Source organism: Tiliqua scincoides, chromosome 13 (genome assembly GCF_035046505.1).
Source record: "Tiliqua scincoides isolate rTilSci1 chromosome 13, rTilSci1.hap2, whole genome shotgun sequence".
Taxonomy (NCBI): Eukaryota; Metazoa; Chordata; class Lepidosauria; order Squamata; family Scincidae; genus Tiliqua; species Tiliqua scincoides.
The window spans coordinates 13,357,373-13,372,045 of NC_089833.1; the positions used below are offsets into that span (position 1 = coordinate 13,357,373).

A 14,673-nucleotide genomic window follows, 5' to 3' on the forward strand; every position below is an offset into this window, starting at 1 on the left:
TTTGAGAAAAAAAAAAATCATATAGCTATGAAAATGGGGACTGTGTTGTACAGCCTCTAGCAGTGATTGGCTGTGCTTCAGTGACGTCATAGATTGTGCACGAATTCTCCCACCTGCTCAGCAAATTAAGCAGGTCCAAGTAGACCCCTCTGTGCTGTGGAGACTTTCCCTTACCCAGAGTAGACCTCTGCAACTGCCCTCCTGTAGGACGTGGCAGTAGCCATTTTGGCACCACTGTTATTGTGGGAAGCAATAGGATTGGGCTCCAAATTTTCTTCGAAGCCATAATCTCTGTGCCTTATAACATGCTGCCAGTCAAGTAGTGGGTAGCCTGGAGATTTCTAGTGGTACTTGTGGTTTATTTTTTCTTTTCATGCCTTCATGGAATTGTTAAACTGGAAGCAGAGGACCCTCAATGGTTTGATCCTGTCCCTTCAGCAATCCTGTCCCTTTAGGTTTGGGTTCTGTTTTTGGTGGAAGGAAATGTCTATGCACATAATACCCTCTCGTGGCTGACTTTGGGAATTGCAGGGGGAAAAGCCTGGGCTGGTGGTCATAGATTTTTTAACAGATGAAGTTCCTTTTTACTGAGTCAGGCCACTGGCCCACATAGACCAGTATGGTCTACTCTGAGCAGCCCAAGTCCTGGGAACATTTTTCCAAAGCTGGAAGATCAACAAATCAGTGGACTCACATGCAGAAATTCAAACCCAGTTCTAATTCAGATTTATGGTTCTGACACAACCAATTATGAACACTGTTGTACGCGTATTTAGAGATTTTATTTTTTTTTAAGTGCCAAAATGCTGAATCGAGCATGTTATTTGATGTCATCTCCAAATCAAGATTTCTTTCCTGAAAGTGTCCATCAAATTCCAATTTTAAAAGTAGAATTTGAAAACAGTTGGCAACTGGGGAAAAAAAATTAAATTATGAAATTTTGCCCAAGATTATCTTGTTCAATTGAGTACGGATTTCATTTCAGAACTGTAAAGGCTTTCTGTTGGGGGGCTACTCTGACTGAAAGAAGAACTTGAACTGCGGGAAATGAGGGCATTAAGCAGGTTAAGCATTAAGTGACTCCACTCATAGGGCTGAGACTGAGCTGAGTCTATCTGATGAACTGTGCTGTGCACTACTTTTTTAACGTGCAAGCTCTGAAGGCCTCAGGTTGAGAAGGCCATGTGAGAGAACTGTTTTGATTGTCTCCAAGGCACGTAAATCTAATCCTCGTTGCCAAAATTCTGGTTAGGTGAGCAGCCTTCAGCAGATTTCATCTAACAATTCAACAATATATTGCTGACTTGCTGGAAAACCTGGTGCATCAAACCTAGACTGGTGAACAACAAGAATAAACATAACTTATTAGAGGGCCGTTTCTAGACCACTTGAATCCTGGACTGATTAGGCCCCTGAGATGACATGCAACCACTCTTCTGCTGCAAAGCCAAAACTGTTCGCTCACAAACCCTGTCTCACCCTGAGACTCGCCACTTAAAAAGACAGTGCACAACAACTGCCTATAGCAAAGCTTATGGAAGAGTCACTCCAATGTGCAATTAAGATCTCATAAAGAGAAGGTGAAGTGGTCAACATATTTAGGGATTGTAGCACCCCAGGGTAGTTTAGTAGGGATCCACAAGACTAAGCACCAAGAATTTCATCCCCCATGTTTGTCATGGTATGTAGTATGAAGACACAGGTTTATCTCCTCATCCAGCTTTCCTGTGGGCTTGTCACATGAACAGTGGACATGCTATGGATTTCACGGATGGTGTACCCAGTCATGAGCACTTAAGAGGAATGAGGTCTCACTTGAGCCTGACTCTAGAACCGCAGTTCCATTATGAGGGCACCACCTTGAATCATCTGAGGTAATGAGGATGTTTTCTGAGTTTGAGAAGAGTCCTTCCTTTACTGGCGAGTTATCACAGTGTGCCTCCCATGTACATTCAGGATTTCAAATGGAAATCTGGAGTCAGGGTAGGCATGAGCTCTGGAACATTCTTTTCGAACCATATCTCGTTCAGGTCCACACGGTTTCAATCCGAGCAATGGAGGCATGTCCAATGGGAGCTAATGAAGGCCACCAGTTTTATGAAAGCAGGATGTAAAGCTACGCAGTTGGGCTGACCCAATCAGCAGCATAAGCACAGCATTTGGCCAAGGCCCTTTGGCCTTGGGCGGCCTGGCATCTTGGTTACACCCATTTTGGTTCAGCAAATGATGTTGGCAGGCTTAACAAAGGCTCAGGCCGCAGGTCTTGGGCCTTGGTTTACGCATAGCCTCCTGTTTGCTACCTGCGAGGTCCACACGTGGCTTCCAGGTCTGAAACTGGACCCCTTTCTCTGCGTTTCCTGAGGGAACCCACTGGCCCAAGTTGACCAAGGGGCCACCTGGGGATGCCGCTGTTGGAACAAGCCCAGCTCTACGAAATGCGCTTGCTGTCCAAGATGGACTTCCAATCATCGGTCCACGAGTGGAGCCTCCGAAGAGGAGTTGGGAGCTCCAGGTGCTTGTTGTGGCAGGCCGTGAAGAGGATGTGCTCCCAGCTGGGGCTCTGCTCAGCTCCTGGAAGACAGAGAAAGCAAGAGAGTCAAGGGAATGGGTCTTGTGGAGCCCCAGCTTTGGGTGTTTTCCATCCGTTTGCCCGGAACAGACAGTAAACTGATTGGCCTGCAATTTCCTGGCTCCCCCCAGATAGCATTTTATATATCACTGTTATGCTGCCCACTTTCCTCCTGGCAAGGAGGCTGATTTAAAGGCTTACATATTTTTGTGGAAATACCAGCAATTTCACACTTGAGTTCCAAAGAGGTCCAAAGAGGCCTGTGGATTTTTGCCCTCCATATCCATAGGCTCAGCATCGGCAGATCTGAGCATCTGTAGATATGGAGCCTGCATGGCACAGAGCCTCAAAAGGACTCCCAGACACAACTGGAAGCCACTTTCGCGACAGGAAAACACTGGATGTGGCTTCTGGTCATGTCTGGGGGGTTTCTGAGGAGACTAGGAGGCCATGCATGACCTCTGGAGGGTTCGGCACGGCCTCCAGTTATTGTGGCGCTGCACTGCCCCCCCCATTTAATTATCCGTGGTTTTTTGTATTTGTGGGGGGTCATGAAATGGATCCCCCATGGATACCGAGGGCCAACATTTTCAAACGTCGTTCCTTGTCACTTCTATTTGACAGTTCTTCAGACTCCCTTCCTAGGAAGGTCAGTTCAGACACAAGTAAATATTTCTTTACCTGGTGTGGAATTAGACCACAGCTGCAATACAAGGACATCTGCAAGAGGGATCTGAAGGCCTTAGGAGTGGACCTCAACAGGTGGGAAACCCTGGCCTCTGAGCTTGGAGGCAGGCTGTGCAGCATAGCCTTTCCCTGTTTGAAGAGACACTTGGCCAACAGACTGAGGCAAAGAGGCAAAGAAGGAGGCCCATAGCCAGGGAGACAGACAGACCAGAGACAGACTGCACTTGCTCCCGGTGTGGAAGGGATTGTTACTCCCAAATTGGCCTTTTCAGCCACACTAGACGCTGTTCCAGAACCACCTTTCAGAGCGCGATACCATAGTCTTTCGAGACTGAAGGTTGCCAACAACAAGGTGTGGAATTAGTCCACACCACAAGACGTGGTGATGGCGTCTGGCATGAATCCCTTTAAAAGGGAACTGGGTGAATTGATGGAGGTCCATCACAGGTTACAAGCCATGATGGGTATGTGCACCCTCCTGATTTTAGAGGTAGGCTACTTCAGAATGCCAGGTGCGAGGGAGTAGCAATCGGATGCAGGTCTGTTGTGGTCTTGTGTGCTCCTGGAGACATCTGGTGGGCCACTGTAAGATCCAGGAAGCTGGACTGGATGGGCCTTTGGCCTGATCCAGTGGGACTCTTCTGATGTTCTTATAAGTATCCACCTCATGTCTTCTGATGCAAAGAATTTGTTCAGCTTCCACATCCTCTTCAAGCTTCCCTTTTCCCCTCGCATCATCTAATGGTCTACCAACTCTTCAGCAGGCTTCCTGCTTTCCGCATATCAAAAGGAGCTTATCTTGTTTGTCTCGATGTCTTTAGCCATCTGTTCATCATATTTTTTTAACATCCCTTATTGTCAGCTTACATTTCTCTTATCAGAGTGAGTGTTCCTTTTCGTTCTCCTAATTTGCTCAATATGTCCACTGTCAGAAGGAAGGCTTCCTATACCTTCCTGGACCCCACCCACGAGCCATACTGGCATCCTCCTCCTGGACCTGAAGGTGCATTTCCGTCTTCCTGCTGTACATTCTAGCTGAGCTTCTGTGATTGTGGTTTTAAATAACTGCCATGCAATCCGGAGAGGTGGGATCCTCTTGGCTTTCCCTTCCAGCTCTTTTCTTACTGGCCCCTTCATTTTTAAGAACCCCCCTCCCACCACAGGAGAAAATGCCTCTTCTAAAAAAATGCCTGCTGCAACATATCAGAGAACAAAGTACAATATGCTCCTTCCTATAGCAAGAAAGTTTTCTCTCCTATGCAAGTGTATAAGACCTAGAGCATAATTTACTAAGGTGGAAGACCCTCTGTCTAAAGTTGCCTGGCAAGGGTTGTAGCCTTTGATTACTCAGCTCAAACTCATGCAATGGATTGGCTAACAGAGCAATTCTATGCATGATTACTTAGAAGAAAGTCCCATTGTGTTCAGTGGGGCTTACTCACTGGAAATTGGAAATTATACATCGGATTGCAGCCTAAGGCTACAATCCTAACCAACTTTCCAGCACTGGCATAGCTGTGTCAGTGGGGTATGTGCTGCATCCTGCAGTTGGGGAGCAGCCACCGAGGTCTCCTCAAGGGAAGGCCATGTTTGTTCCCTTTCCTTAGAGTTGCATTGCCCTTATGTCAGTGCTGGAAAGTTGGTTAGAATTGCGCCCTAAATGTCTTTAAATTGAGTGACGGGCAGCCCTCATAAATTGCACATGAAAAGATATTAAACACCTTCATTGTCTTTGCTTGGCTCTAGTAGTATCTTGTCCCACGTCCCGCCCCCCCCAGCCCACCATACATACACAACCCCACCACCCACTGATTTCATTATATGGGGTCAGCCTCCTCTTTACCTATGATATCAGGCCTGTCATCAATCAGCAGGTCCCCAGAGACGACCGTCTTATCCCGGGTGAGGACAATCTGCTCCAAAAACTCTTGGCCCAAATGCTTCTCCACCCAGGCATACTGGAAAGCAGAAGAGGAATAGGAAGCGGTGGCAGAAACAAGAGGGTGGGGATGACAGACAGCAAACCACACTGCAGCCACACCCATTTTGGAGAGAGGAAGGGGAGCAGAGTGTCACTGGAGCCAGGTGACTTAGCCCAAGGACAGTGGTGTAGCTAAGGGGGGGTGTCAACTGCCATGGGTGCCTCGACTGGGGTGGTGTCAGGGCAGTGCCTTTTGAGGCCTGGAGAGGCCAGGTGCATCCTCCCTGATCCTTAGAAGGCATTAAAAAGCCTGCTAGAGGTCTCACTGCACCTCAGACCACCTCCTGGGTGCCCCCGGGGGGGTGTTCTGGGCATCTGCTCCCCAGGTTGGGTTAACACCCAGGAAGGGGATGTTAAAAAACTTTTGCTAGATCCCTTAGCTATGCCACTGCCCCAGCATGTGTTTCAAGGTTCAAGAACTCAGTCCAAGACGGTGAAAGTTAACTGGGAAAGAAGAGAATGCTTTTCAGCGGGACAGAAAATCTTTTCCCATGCCCAGAACCAAAAGCAGCCCATGTAGATCACAGGGAAGGGGCTTCTTAAGGCATGGAGACTGGATTCTAGGACCTCTCGAGGAAACAAGAGCCAAGGCTGTACAGTGCTTACCACACTGGATCCAGGCCACGAAGAGTAGCTTTCTGGGATGTGAAGGGCTTCACAGAGCCCCTCTCCCCTTTGCCTGTCACCCAAGGGAATATATCTGCCTTCACTGGCTACAAGCTTCCATCCACAGCATGTATGCATGCATTACCTTTTCATAAGGGCAATACCGGTACTTCTTGATGGGGCTTGTGCAAATGAACACATCCGTCCTAGCACAAAAAAGAGTGAGAGAGAGAACAAGTCACCTTTCTTGTTTTTTTTTTTTTTACATTTGCATTTAGAAGCTCGGACCAGCATGCGCAAGGGACAAGGCCAGTGCCACTTGGGTTGGGGCTGTGGGGCAAAGCCCTGCACTGGGCCCCCTATGGCACCCTCCCCCCCCCAATGGTGCATTGGATGCTGCCACTGCCATCAGTACAAAGGGTTCCTAGGTTGGCTGGCCTCCCTCCCCAGAGGTCTCATGTATTCTCCCGTTCAGATTCTGGTTGGCTTTGGACATGGGACTTTTTCCTCTTCTGAAATCTGTGGCTGCCTCTGGGGGGGGGGGGAGATGTTCCTTAATTTACAGCTTCACAGACCTCTTTGTACTCACTCTTTTAACTTGGCCATTTGCTTCACGGCTTCCACAGCACCTGGCAGCGGATCCAGCTCTATGAAGAAGTTTTTGGATTCCCAAATGCTGATTGCCTTTTCCTGTAGGGGAAAGAAGGAAAATAAAAAATATCTCCAGCATGCTGTCAATGAACATAAGAAGAGCCCCACTGGATCAGGCCAAAAGCCCATCTAGTCCAGCTTCCTGGATCTCACAGTGGCCCACCAGGCTGTTCCCTGCAAGAACATTACAATTTTCAGCATGTTTGAAATAAAGAGTGTTTGGAAGGAGGTGTGATATGGAGGTTGAGCTGTGGTCTGCCCAAAGATGCGTCATTATTAACAAACCAACAAAACAGAGTAAGAGTTAAAGGGAGGACAGAGCGTAAATCGGGGTTCAAATCTGCCACGTAGGAGAGATTATCTGGGTCACTTAAGCTCATTGACAACCTCAGCCTCAGTTTCTTAGTCTTGGTAGGGTCTACGTTTACACTGATGTGTCCTGTTGCCTCTTAGTTACACTGCTTTAGATACTTTAGATATCCCCTGGGGGCTGGGGATAAGAATAGGCCTTGTTTGGCTGTACTTGACCTAAAAGGTGACTAAACAGCCACCGGGTAGATGGGACTCGTTAGCATGGGAAGGCAGCTCATCTGAGAGAAGGAAAACTCTGATCCCAAACCTCCACTGCCTTGTGGCTACATCCAGTTATGGAAAAGGCTTCAGGAGTCAACCTCGAGGCAAAATCTGGAGCCTGAGGCAGTTCATGGCTGAACACAGTCATGTTCTGGCAACTCCTGCAACGCCGCTGGAACCAACCGTATTGGCCTCTGCCTTTCCATTGGACCATTTCAGCGACGTGGAGAGGGGGGATTTGCTGCATGGGAAACAGTCTGTCCTCCATATCTACTTTACCTAGGCTTCGCGCACTGGAGAGGACACTCTGTTCCAGAACCACCATTCAGAGTGCGATACCATAGTATTTTGAGACTGAAGGATGCCAACCTAACCTTTAGATACTGTATACCAGTGTTTCTCAAACTGTGGGTTGGGACCCACTAAGTGGGTCGCCAGCCAATTTCAGGTAGGTCCCCATTCCTTTCAAGATTTTATTTTTCATATATTAGATTTGATGCTACGTACAATGGTATGTGATTGCATTTGAGAAAATGTTACACATCTATACTTTTAACAAGCTACTATGTATATGCTTTAACAATGATAGTAAATGGGATTTACTCCTAGGTAAGTGTGGGTAGGATTGCAGCCTAGGATTGTTAAAAATGTTCCTGCCTGATGATGTCACTTCCCGTCATGACATCAGTTCTGGTGGGTCCTGACAGATTCTCATTCTAATAAGTGGGTCCTAGTGCTAAAAGTTTGAGAACCGTTGCTGTATACTGTTCTGTTCCCCCCCCCTTTTTAGTGGGATGTGTACTACTAACTGTTGAATTTACATTTTTATTGTACTTCCTTGTGTTCTTTTAATATGCTGTGAGATGCCTGTCTTGCTGGAACATAAGAACATGAGAAGAGCCCTGCTGGATCAGGCCAAAGGCCCATCTATCTGGTCCAGCTTTCTGGATCTCACAGTGGCCCACAAGATGCCTCTGAAGGCACACAAGGCAACAAGACTTTCTAGACTGAAGTGCCCCAGCACTGTAGCCTTTCCTTATAAGGGAGGTGCCCCAGGCCAGTAATCATTTGGGGGGAATGGCAGGATTATTAATACAATATTTTAAATGAGAAAACAAATGAACATGCATAAAGATGAATGCCAGCCCTTTACTTCCAGGAACTGTTGTGAAGATTTGGAAGGGGCTGGGCTGGAGATGCTCTAGGACAGGGGTGTCCAAAGTTTTTGGCAGGAGGGCCACATGGTCTCTCTGACACTGTGTCGGGGGCCGGCGGAAAAAAAGAACTAATTTACATTTCAAATTTGAATAAATTTACATAAGTTTACATAAATGAATATATTAAAGATGGAGCTTATATGAATGAATGAAGGTCTTGCAATAGCTCAAGGCCTATAAAAGGCCTTGCGCAAAGCAAGGCTGGTCTTTCCTTTGCTGCTGCATCACAGATGTGAAACAACAAGCAGTGGAGGGAACCCTCATCCACAGCTCACGTGAGACGTCCAACATTTGCCCTCATGCTGAGAGCAGTTGTGTCGGGCCAGTGTGGGCTCCAACAAAACTCCAGAGGGCCAGAGGCTCATTGGAGACTGGGGGCTCCCTGAGGGCCATATTGAGAGGCCTCGAGGGCCGCATGTGGTCCCAGGGCTGGGGTTTGGGCACCCCTGCTCTAGGACAATGGTTCTCACACATTTAGCACTGGGACCCACTTTTTAGAATCTGTCAGGACCCACTGGAAGTGATGTCATCTGGAAGAGACATCATCATGCAGGAAAATTTTTAACAATCCTAGGCTGCAATCCTACCCACATGTAATCAGGAGTAAGCCCCATTGACTATCATTGTTAAAAGGATATACAGAGCAGCCTGTTAAAAGTACAGATCTGTGACATTTCCCCAAATGGAGTCACGTCCCATGGTAGCATCAAGTCTAACAGATTAAAAATAAAATATTGACATGAATGGGGACCCACCTGAAATTGGTTTGTGACCCACCTAGTGGGTCCTCACCCGCAGTTTGAGAAACACTGCTCTAGGAGAATTTCCTGCTAACAGGCAGAGGGTTGGACTAGATGACCTTCTAGGTACCTTTCAACTCCATGTTTCTATGATTCTAAGGGGGGGAAAAGGCTTAAAAGTGTCTTTGCATCTATGGGAAGCTGAAAAATCGTAATAATAAACCAGAGGCACATAAAAAAAAATCTATTCTATATATTTCACCCCAGTGGTTCTCACGCTTTTAGCACTGGGACCCTCTTTTTAGAATGAGAATCTGTCGGGGCCCACTAGAAGTGGACATGAACAAAAATGACATCATGAAGCAGGAAAATCTTTCACAACCCTATGCTGCAATCCTACCCACACTTTCCCCAAGAGTAAGTCCCATTGATTGTCATTGTTAAAAGTATATACATAGTAGCCTGTTCAAAGTACAGATCTGTCACTTTTCCCCAAATGCAGTCACATACCATAGTAGCTTCAAGTTTAATATATTAAAAATAAAATATTGAAATGAATGGGGACCCACCTGAAATCGACTCGCAACCCACCTAGTGGGTCCCGACCCACAATTTCAGAAACACTGTTTTACCCTATCTCTCTTCCCCTGTTGTCTCACCCCAGTGCTGTGATTGTAAGCCTCCCCGGGGCAGAGATCTTGCAAAGCACCATGCACGAGAGAATTCTGGCCAGGGGAGGCCACTTACGCTGAGCCCCGGCTGGAGCCGCTCGTACTGCTCGGAGACCCAGAAGCCCCGGCGATCCTCCAGGGGGACATAGGGCTGGTCCGGGTAGCGGGCTTGGAACTTCTTCAGGAAGCCCCCTTCGAAGTCGGCCAGCACCCCGTCCATGTCCACCAGGACCCGCAGGCGGCGATGATGATGATGATGATGCCCAGGCATGGCAGTGGCGGTGCAGCCTCCCGAGCTGGCTCTGCGCGGGGAGAGGGCACCCAGGGCCAGGAGGGGGAGGCAGCAGCCCTGGTGCAGGGGCCAGAGACGGTGCCTGGAAGGCATGCCGGTGGAGGGGTTCCCAGGGAGCCCTCTCTGGGGACGTGGGTGCCCTGCCAGGCGCCCGGGGCATTGGCACCCGGTGGCCCCCCTAGGTATGCCACTGCTGCAGCTGCATCCCCTGGGCAGCCCCTGCGCCCTGCCTGCCTGCAGAGCAGCCCCTGCGGAGCCCGTTGCAGCAGCCGGGCAGAGGGCTGCTGGTGCCCGCTCCCCTGTGCGCCTTGCCCGGCGATGCCCTCCAAGCGCCCGCGCGCACTGGAGGCGCGGCTGCGGCGGAGCTTCTCCGCCTCCACCCGCAGCGCAGCCCCAGGCGCCGCCTTCGCCTTCCCAGCAGCCACAGCCCCGCGATCTCCGCCTCCCCGCGCGCTCTGCTGCCCTTACGTTCGCGATCCAGGGCGCGCTCAGGGCTCTGCAGCACCAGCCCACGCACGCCTACTCGGAAGTATGTCCCATTAGAGTCAGTGGGGCTTGCTCCCAGGTAAGTGTGGAGAGAATTGCAGCCTGACAGCCAAGCCAATGCATGACTACTCAGAAGAAAGTCCCATTAGAGTCAGTGGGGCTTGCTCCCAGGTAAGTGTGGAGAGGATTGCAGCCTGACTGCCCAAGCCAATGCATGTCTACTCAGAAGAAAGTCCCATTAGAGTCAGTGGGGCTTGCTCCCAGGTAAGTGTGGAGAGGATTGCAGCCTGACTGCCCAAGCCAATGCATGTCTACTCAGAAGAAAGTCCCATTAGAGTCAGTGGGGCTTGCTCCCAGGTAAGTGTGGAGAGGATTGCAGCCTGACAGCCCAAGCCAATGCATGTCTACTCAGAAGAAAGTCCCATTAGAGTCAGTGGGGCTTGCTCCCAGGTAAGTGTGGAGAGGATTGCAGCCTGACAGCCCAAGCCAATGCATGTCTACTCAGAAGAAAGTCCCATTAGAGTCAGTGGGGCTTGTTCCCAGGTAAGCGTGGAGAGAATTGCAGCCTGACTGCCCAAGCCAATGCATGTCTACTCAGAAGTAAATCCCATTAGTCAATGGGGCTTACTCCCAGGTAAGTCTGCTTTGGATTGCAGCCTGGCTTTTCTGATGCGTTCTGTTGCAGTAGCAGCAAGAAACAGATCTATTAGATCACAAGAAAAGAAACAGATTGAATAAATCACAACCTATTCTTCATTTTATGTGGTGGTTCTTGTTACATATTTTTTAAAAATCATATTCTGCTTCTTTCCAGGAAGCCCCCAAATGGCTAAGGATAAGATAAAATAAAATCAATCAAACACTCAGGGCAGAAACCTGAGCCTGTCTACTCAGAAGTAAGTCCCACTGTCTTCATTGGAGCTTACTCTCAGGACAGTGTGCACAGGATTTCAGCCTCAGTCCTTCCCTGCTTCTTGATCAAATCCTCCCTCCCTCTATCCCTTCCTTTCTGAAACTATAACTAGACTGCAACAGCCAGGATGGGGCATCTGCATCACCTCTGAGTTAGGTGCAGCAGAAATTTTACTTAAATTATTTACCCCTAGTAATTAATGTACACAATACTGAATGCCAAACTAAAAAATAATAATATAACGGTCTATTTAAGGTCACAGACCAGCGATGTGCAAGTCTGCCTAATCTCCCAGTTGTGAAATGCTGTTCCAATTATAGGTATGGGTTTGTTGCACACGCCAGCCACTGGTGTCCAGAGGGGATATCAAGTGAAGCAGGAACACATGTTTTCTTGGGATATACAGTCACTGCTGACAGGACAGGCCCATCTTGGAGGGTCAGCAACCTTAACTATGTCCTCTGATGGTAGATGATGATGATGATGTTATGATATGATGATGTGTGATTATTGGTTTTCACAAAGACCCCCCACCATTGATCTCACATCCTCATCACCATCATTATGGCTGTTGTTTCTTCTTCTTCTTCTTCTTCTTCTTCTTCTTCTTCTTCATCATCGATGACCTCCCTAATAATAATAATAAAACTTTATTTTTATCCCACCCTTCTCCCTAACAGGACCCAGGGCAGCTAACAACATATTAAAAAAACAGATTTTAAAAACATTAATACATAGCAGATAAAAACATTTAGAAAAAACACATTACAGAGGCCATAAAAACAGTAGTCAGATTAAAAGACAGAATAAAAGAGCAAGTCACCGAGGAATCAAGCCTGTAAAAAACTAAAAGATGTATAAAAATGTTAAGAAGGCCAGAAATCAGAAGGCTTGTTTAAACAACAGTGTTCTCAGGCCTCACCGAAAACTCTCAAGAGAGGGAGCCATTCTCAAATCAAGGGGAAGGGAGTTCCATAGCGTTGGTGCCACTACCGAGAAGGCCCTATTTCTTGCAGCCGCCCCCTGGACCTCCTTGGGTGGCAGCACTTGCAAAAAGGCCTTCTCTGATGACCTGAGATGGCGAGCCGGATTGTACGGGACTAGGCGGTCTCTAAGATATCCTGGCCCAGAGCAGTATAGGGCTTTAAAGGTCAAAACCAGCACCTTGAATTGGGCCCGGAAACGAATGGGCAGCCAATGTAGCCCCCGGAGAAGCGGACTGACAGAGTCAAACCGCCTGGCTCCGGTGACCACACGGGCCGCCGCATTCTGTACTAATTGTAGTTTCTGAACCGTCTTCAGGGGCAGCCCCACATAGAGCGCGTTACAGTAATCTAACCTTGATATCACCGTGGCATGGATCACCGTGGCCAGGTCTGCATGATCCAAGTACAGTCGCAGCTGGCGGACCAGCCGAAGCTGAGCAAAGGCCCCCCTAGCCACAGCCGCCACCTGGGAATCCAGGAGCAGCTGCGAGTCCAGGAGGACCCCCAAGCTGCGAACCTGCTCCTTCAGAGGGAGTGCAACCCCATTCAGAGCAAGCCGATAGTCCAGCACCTGCATCGAGGATTTCCGAACCAGGAGAGCCTCTGTCTTATCCGGATTTAATTTCAGCTTGTTAGCCCCCATCCAGATCCTCACTGCTTCCAGACAGCGCTCCAGGCCCTCAACCGCCACCCTGGAGTCTGGAGGAAAGGAGAGATAGAGCTGGGTGTCATCAGCATATTGATGACACCTCACTCCAAACCCCCGGATGACCTCTCCCAGCGGTTTCATGTAGATATTAAATAGCATGGGGGACAGAATTGAACCCTGCGGTACCCCGCACCTCAAGGGCCAGGGTGTCGAACAGGCATCCCCCAGCACCACCATCTGGGACCGACCCTCCAAGTAGGAGCGGAACCACTGCAAAACAGTGCCTCCAACTCCCAACTCGGCCAATCGGCCCAGAAGGATACCATGGTCGATGGTATCGAAAGCCGCCGAGAGGTCCAGCAGGACCAACAGGGACGCACTCCCCCTGTCCAGTCCCCGGCACAGGTCATCCACCAAGGCGACCAAGGCAGTTTCCGTCCCAAAGCCCGGCCTGAAACCAGATTGAAAAGGATCCAGATAATCCGCTTCATCCAAGACCCTCTGGAGTTGGGCCGCCACCACCCGCTCAATTACCTTGCCCAGAAATGGGATGTTGGAGACTGGCCGATAGTTATTCAACACAGTGGAATCCAGGGAGGGCTTCTTCAGGAGGGGGCGAACCACCGCCCGCTTCAAGGCGAGCGGCAACGTCCCCTCCATCAAAGAAGAGTTGCCCACCCTCCCCGTCCACTCAGCCAGTCCCCTCCCCCCCGGCCGCTCTAATCAGCCAAGCTGGGCAAGGGTCAAACAGGCAGGCAGACGGCCTCACACTCCAAAGGAGTCTGTCCACATCCTCAGGCTGCACAAGCTGAAAAGAATCCCACAATACTGGACAGGCAGTTGCCAGGGGGACATCATCAGACATTGTCAAAGCGGCATCCAAGTCGCGACGAATACGATCTCACAAGTGCATATCATCATCATCATTAATGATGATGATAGTGCGTGTGAGATCAGTGGGGGGTCAGGTGCTGCTGTTGGGGGCCTGCCTGGAATGATGGCATCACAGCAGGTGTGATGTCAGAGTGGGCATGAGCCACGGGGGGGGGGGGGCTGCCTTCTAGAGGAGGCCACTTCTTCTCAGTGGTCTGTGTGCTGTGACTTCTAAGTGCTTTGTACTTCCCAGGTCTCCTCAGAAGTAAGACCCATTGAGTTCCATGGGACTTACTCCCAGGTAAGTGTGCCCAGGACTGCCCAGCCTTCCAGTCCTGAGGCAGACTCTTTCCTGGTAGCAGGCCCCGTGGGACATAGTGGGACTTACTTCTGAGGAGACCCGCGTGGGCTTGGCCTGTGAAGCGGGGGGGGGGGGACGGCCCGCACTCCACGCCCCGGCTGTGTGAAGGCCCAGGGCGGGCCTGGAGCGCCACTTCGGGTCCCCATGGCAACAGGGCTGTCAAAGAGCAGCCGTTGGGAAGAGCGGCGGAAGTGATGTCAGGAAGAGCGCGGCCTCCTCATTGGTCCACCGGACGTCGCAGCCGCTACATGCTGACGTCAGGAAGAACGCCGCCTCCCGATTGGTCCAGCCCCCGTGCTGACGTCAGATAGAGCGCGGCCTCCCATTGGCCCGGCTTGGGCGTCGTCGGCGCCGCCGCCGCCGCGTGCCGACGTCAGGAAGAGCGCAGCCGCCTCATTTGTCCTGCCGGCCGACGCGG

General features: G+C 49.8%; 1 protein-coding gene across 4 annotated transcripts; it reads right to left on the reverse strand.

Moving 5' to 3' along the window:
* Positions 1-760: 760 nt before the first annotated feature.
* On the reverse strand, positions 761-10,379 carry NT5M (5',3'-nucleotidase, mitochondrial). Of its 4 annotated transcripts, none has more exons than XM_066640646.1 (5): positions 9,772-10,379; positions 6,419-6,533; positions 5,989-6,049; positions 5,100-5,214; positions 2,336-2,571 (listed from the first exon to the last, which is right to left on the reverse strand). In XM_066640646.1, exons 1-5 carry the CDS (start codon positions 10,145-10,147, stop codon positions 2,429-2,431), a joined length of 810 nt encoding a protein of 269 aa, XP_066496743.1. In that variant the 5' UTR covers positions 10,148-10,379; the 3' UTR covers positions 2,336-2,428. The 4 variants fall into 4 exon arrangements, with proteins under 4 accessions (XP_066496742.1, XP_066496744.1, XP_066496743.1 ...); XM_066640648.1 differs by having other exon boundaries at positions 6,433-6,533; positions 9,772-10,162; XM_066640645.1 differs by lacking the exon at positions 5,100-5,214 and having other exon boundaries at positions 761-2,571.
* Positions 10,380-14,673: the final 4,294 nt, after the last annotated feature.

Coding starts and splice junctions, on each gene's coding strand:
- NT5M (XM_066640645.1), bottom strand. CDS start 10,147: ATGCCCCGGGCGCCTGGCAGGGCACCCACGTCCCCAGAGAGGGCTCCC. Junction 6,534..9,771: donor GGCTCCAGCCGGGGCTCAGC/GTAAGTGGCCTC, acceptor TTTCCCCTACAG/GAAAAGGCAATCAGCATTTG. Junction 6,050..6,418: donor AAAAGAGTGAGTACAAAGAG/GTCTGTGAAGCT, acceptor TTTTTGTGCTAG/GACGGATGTGTTCATTTGCA.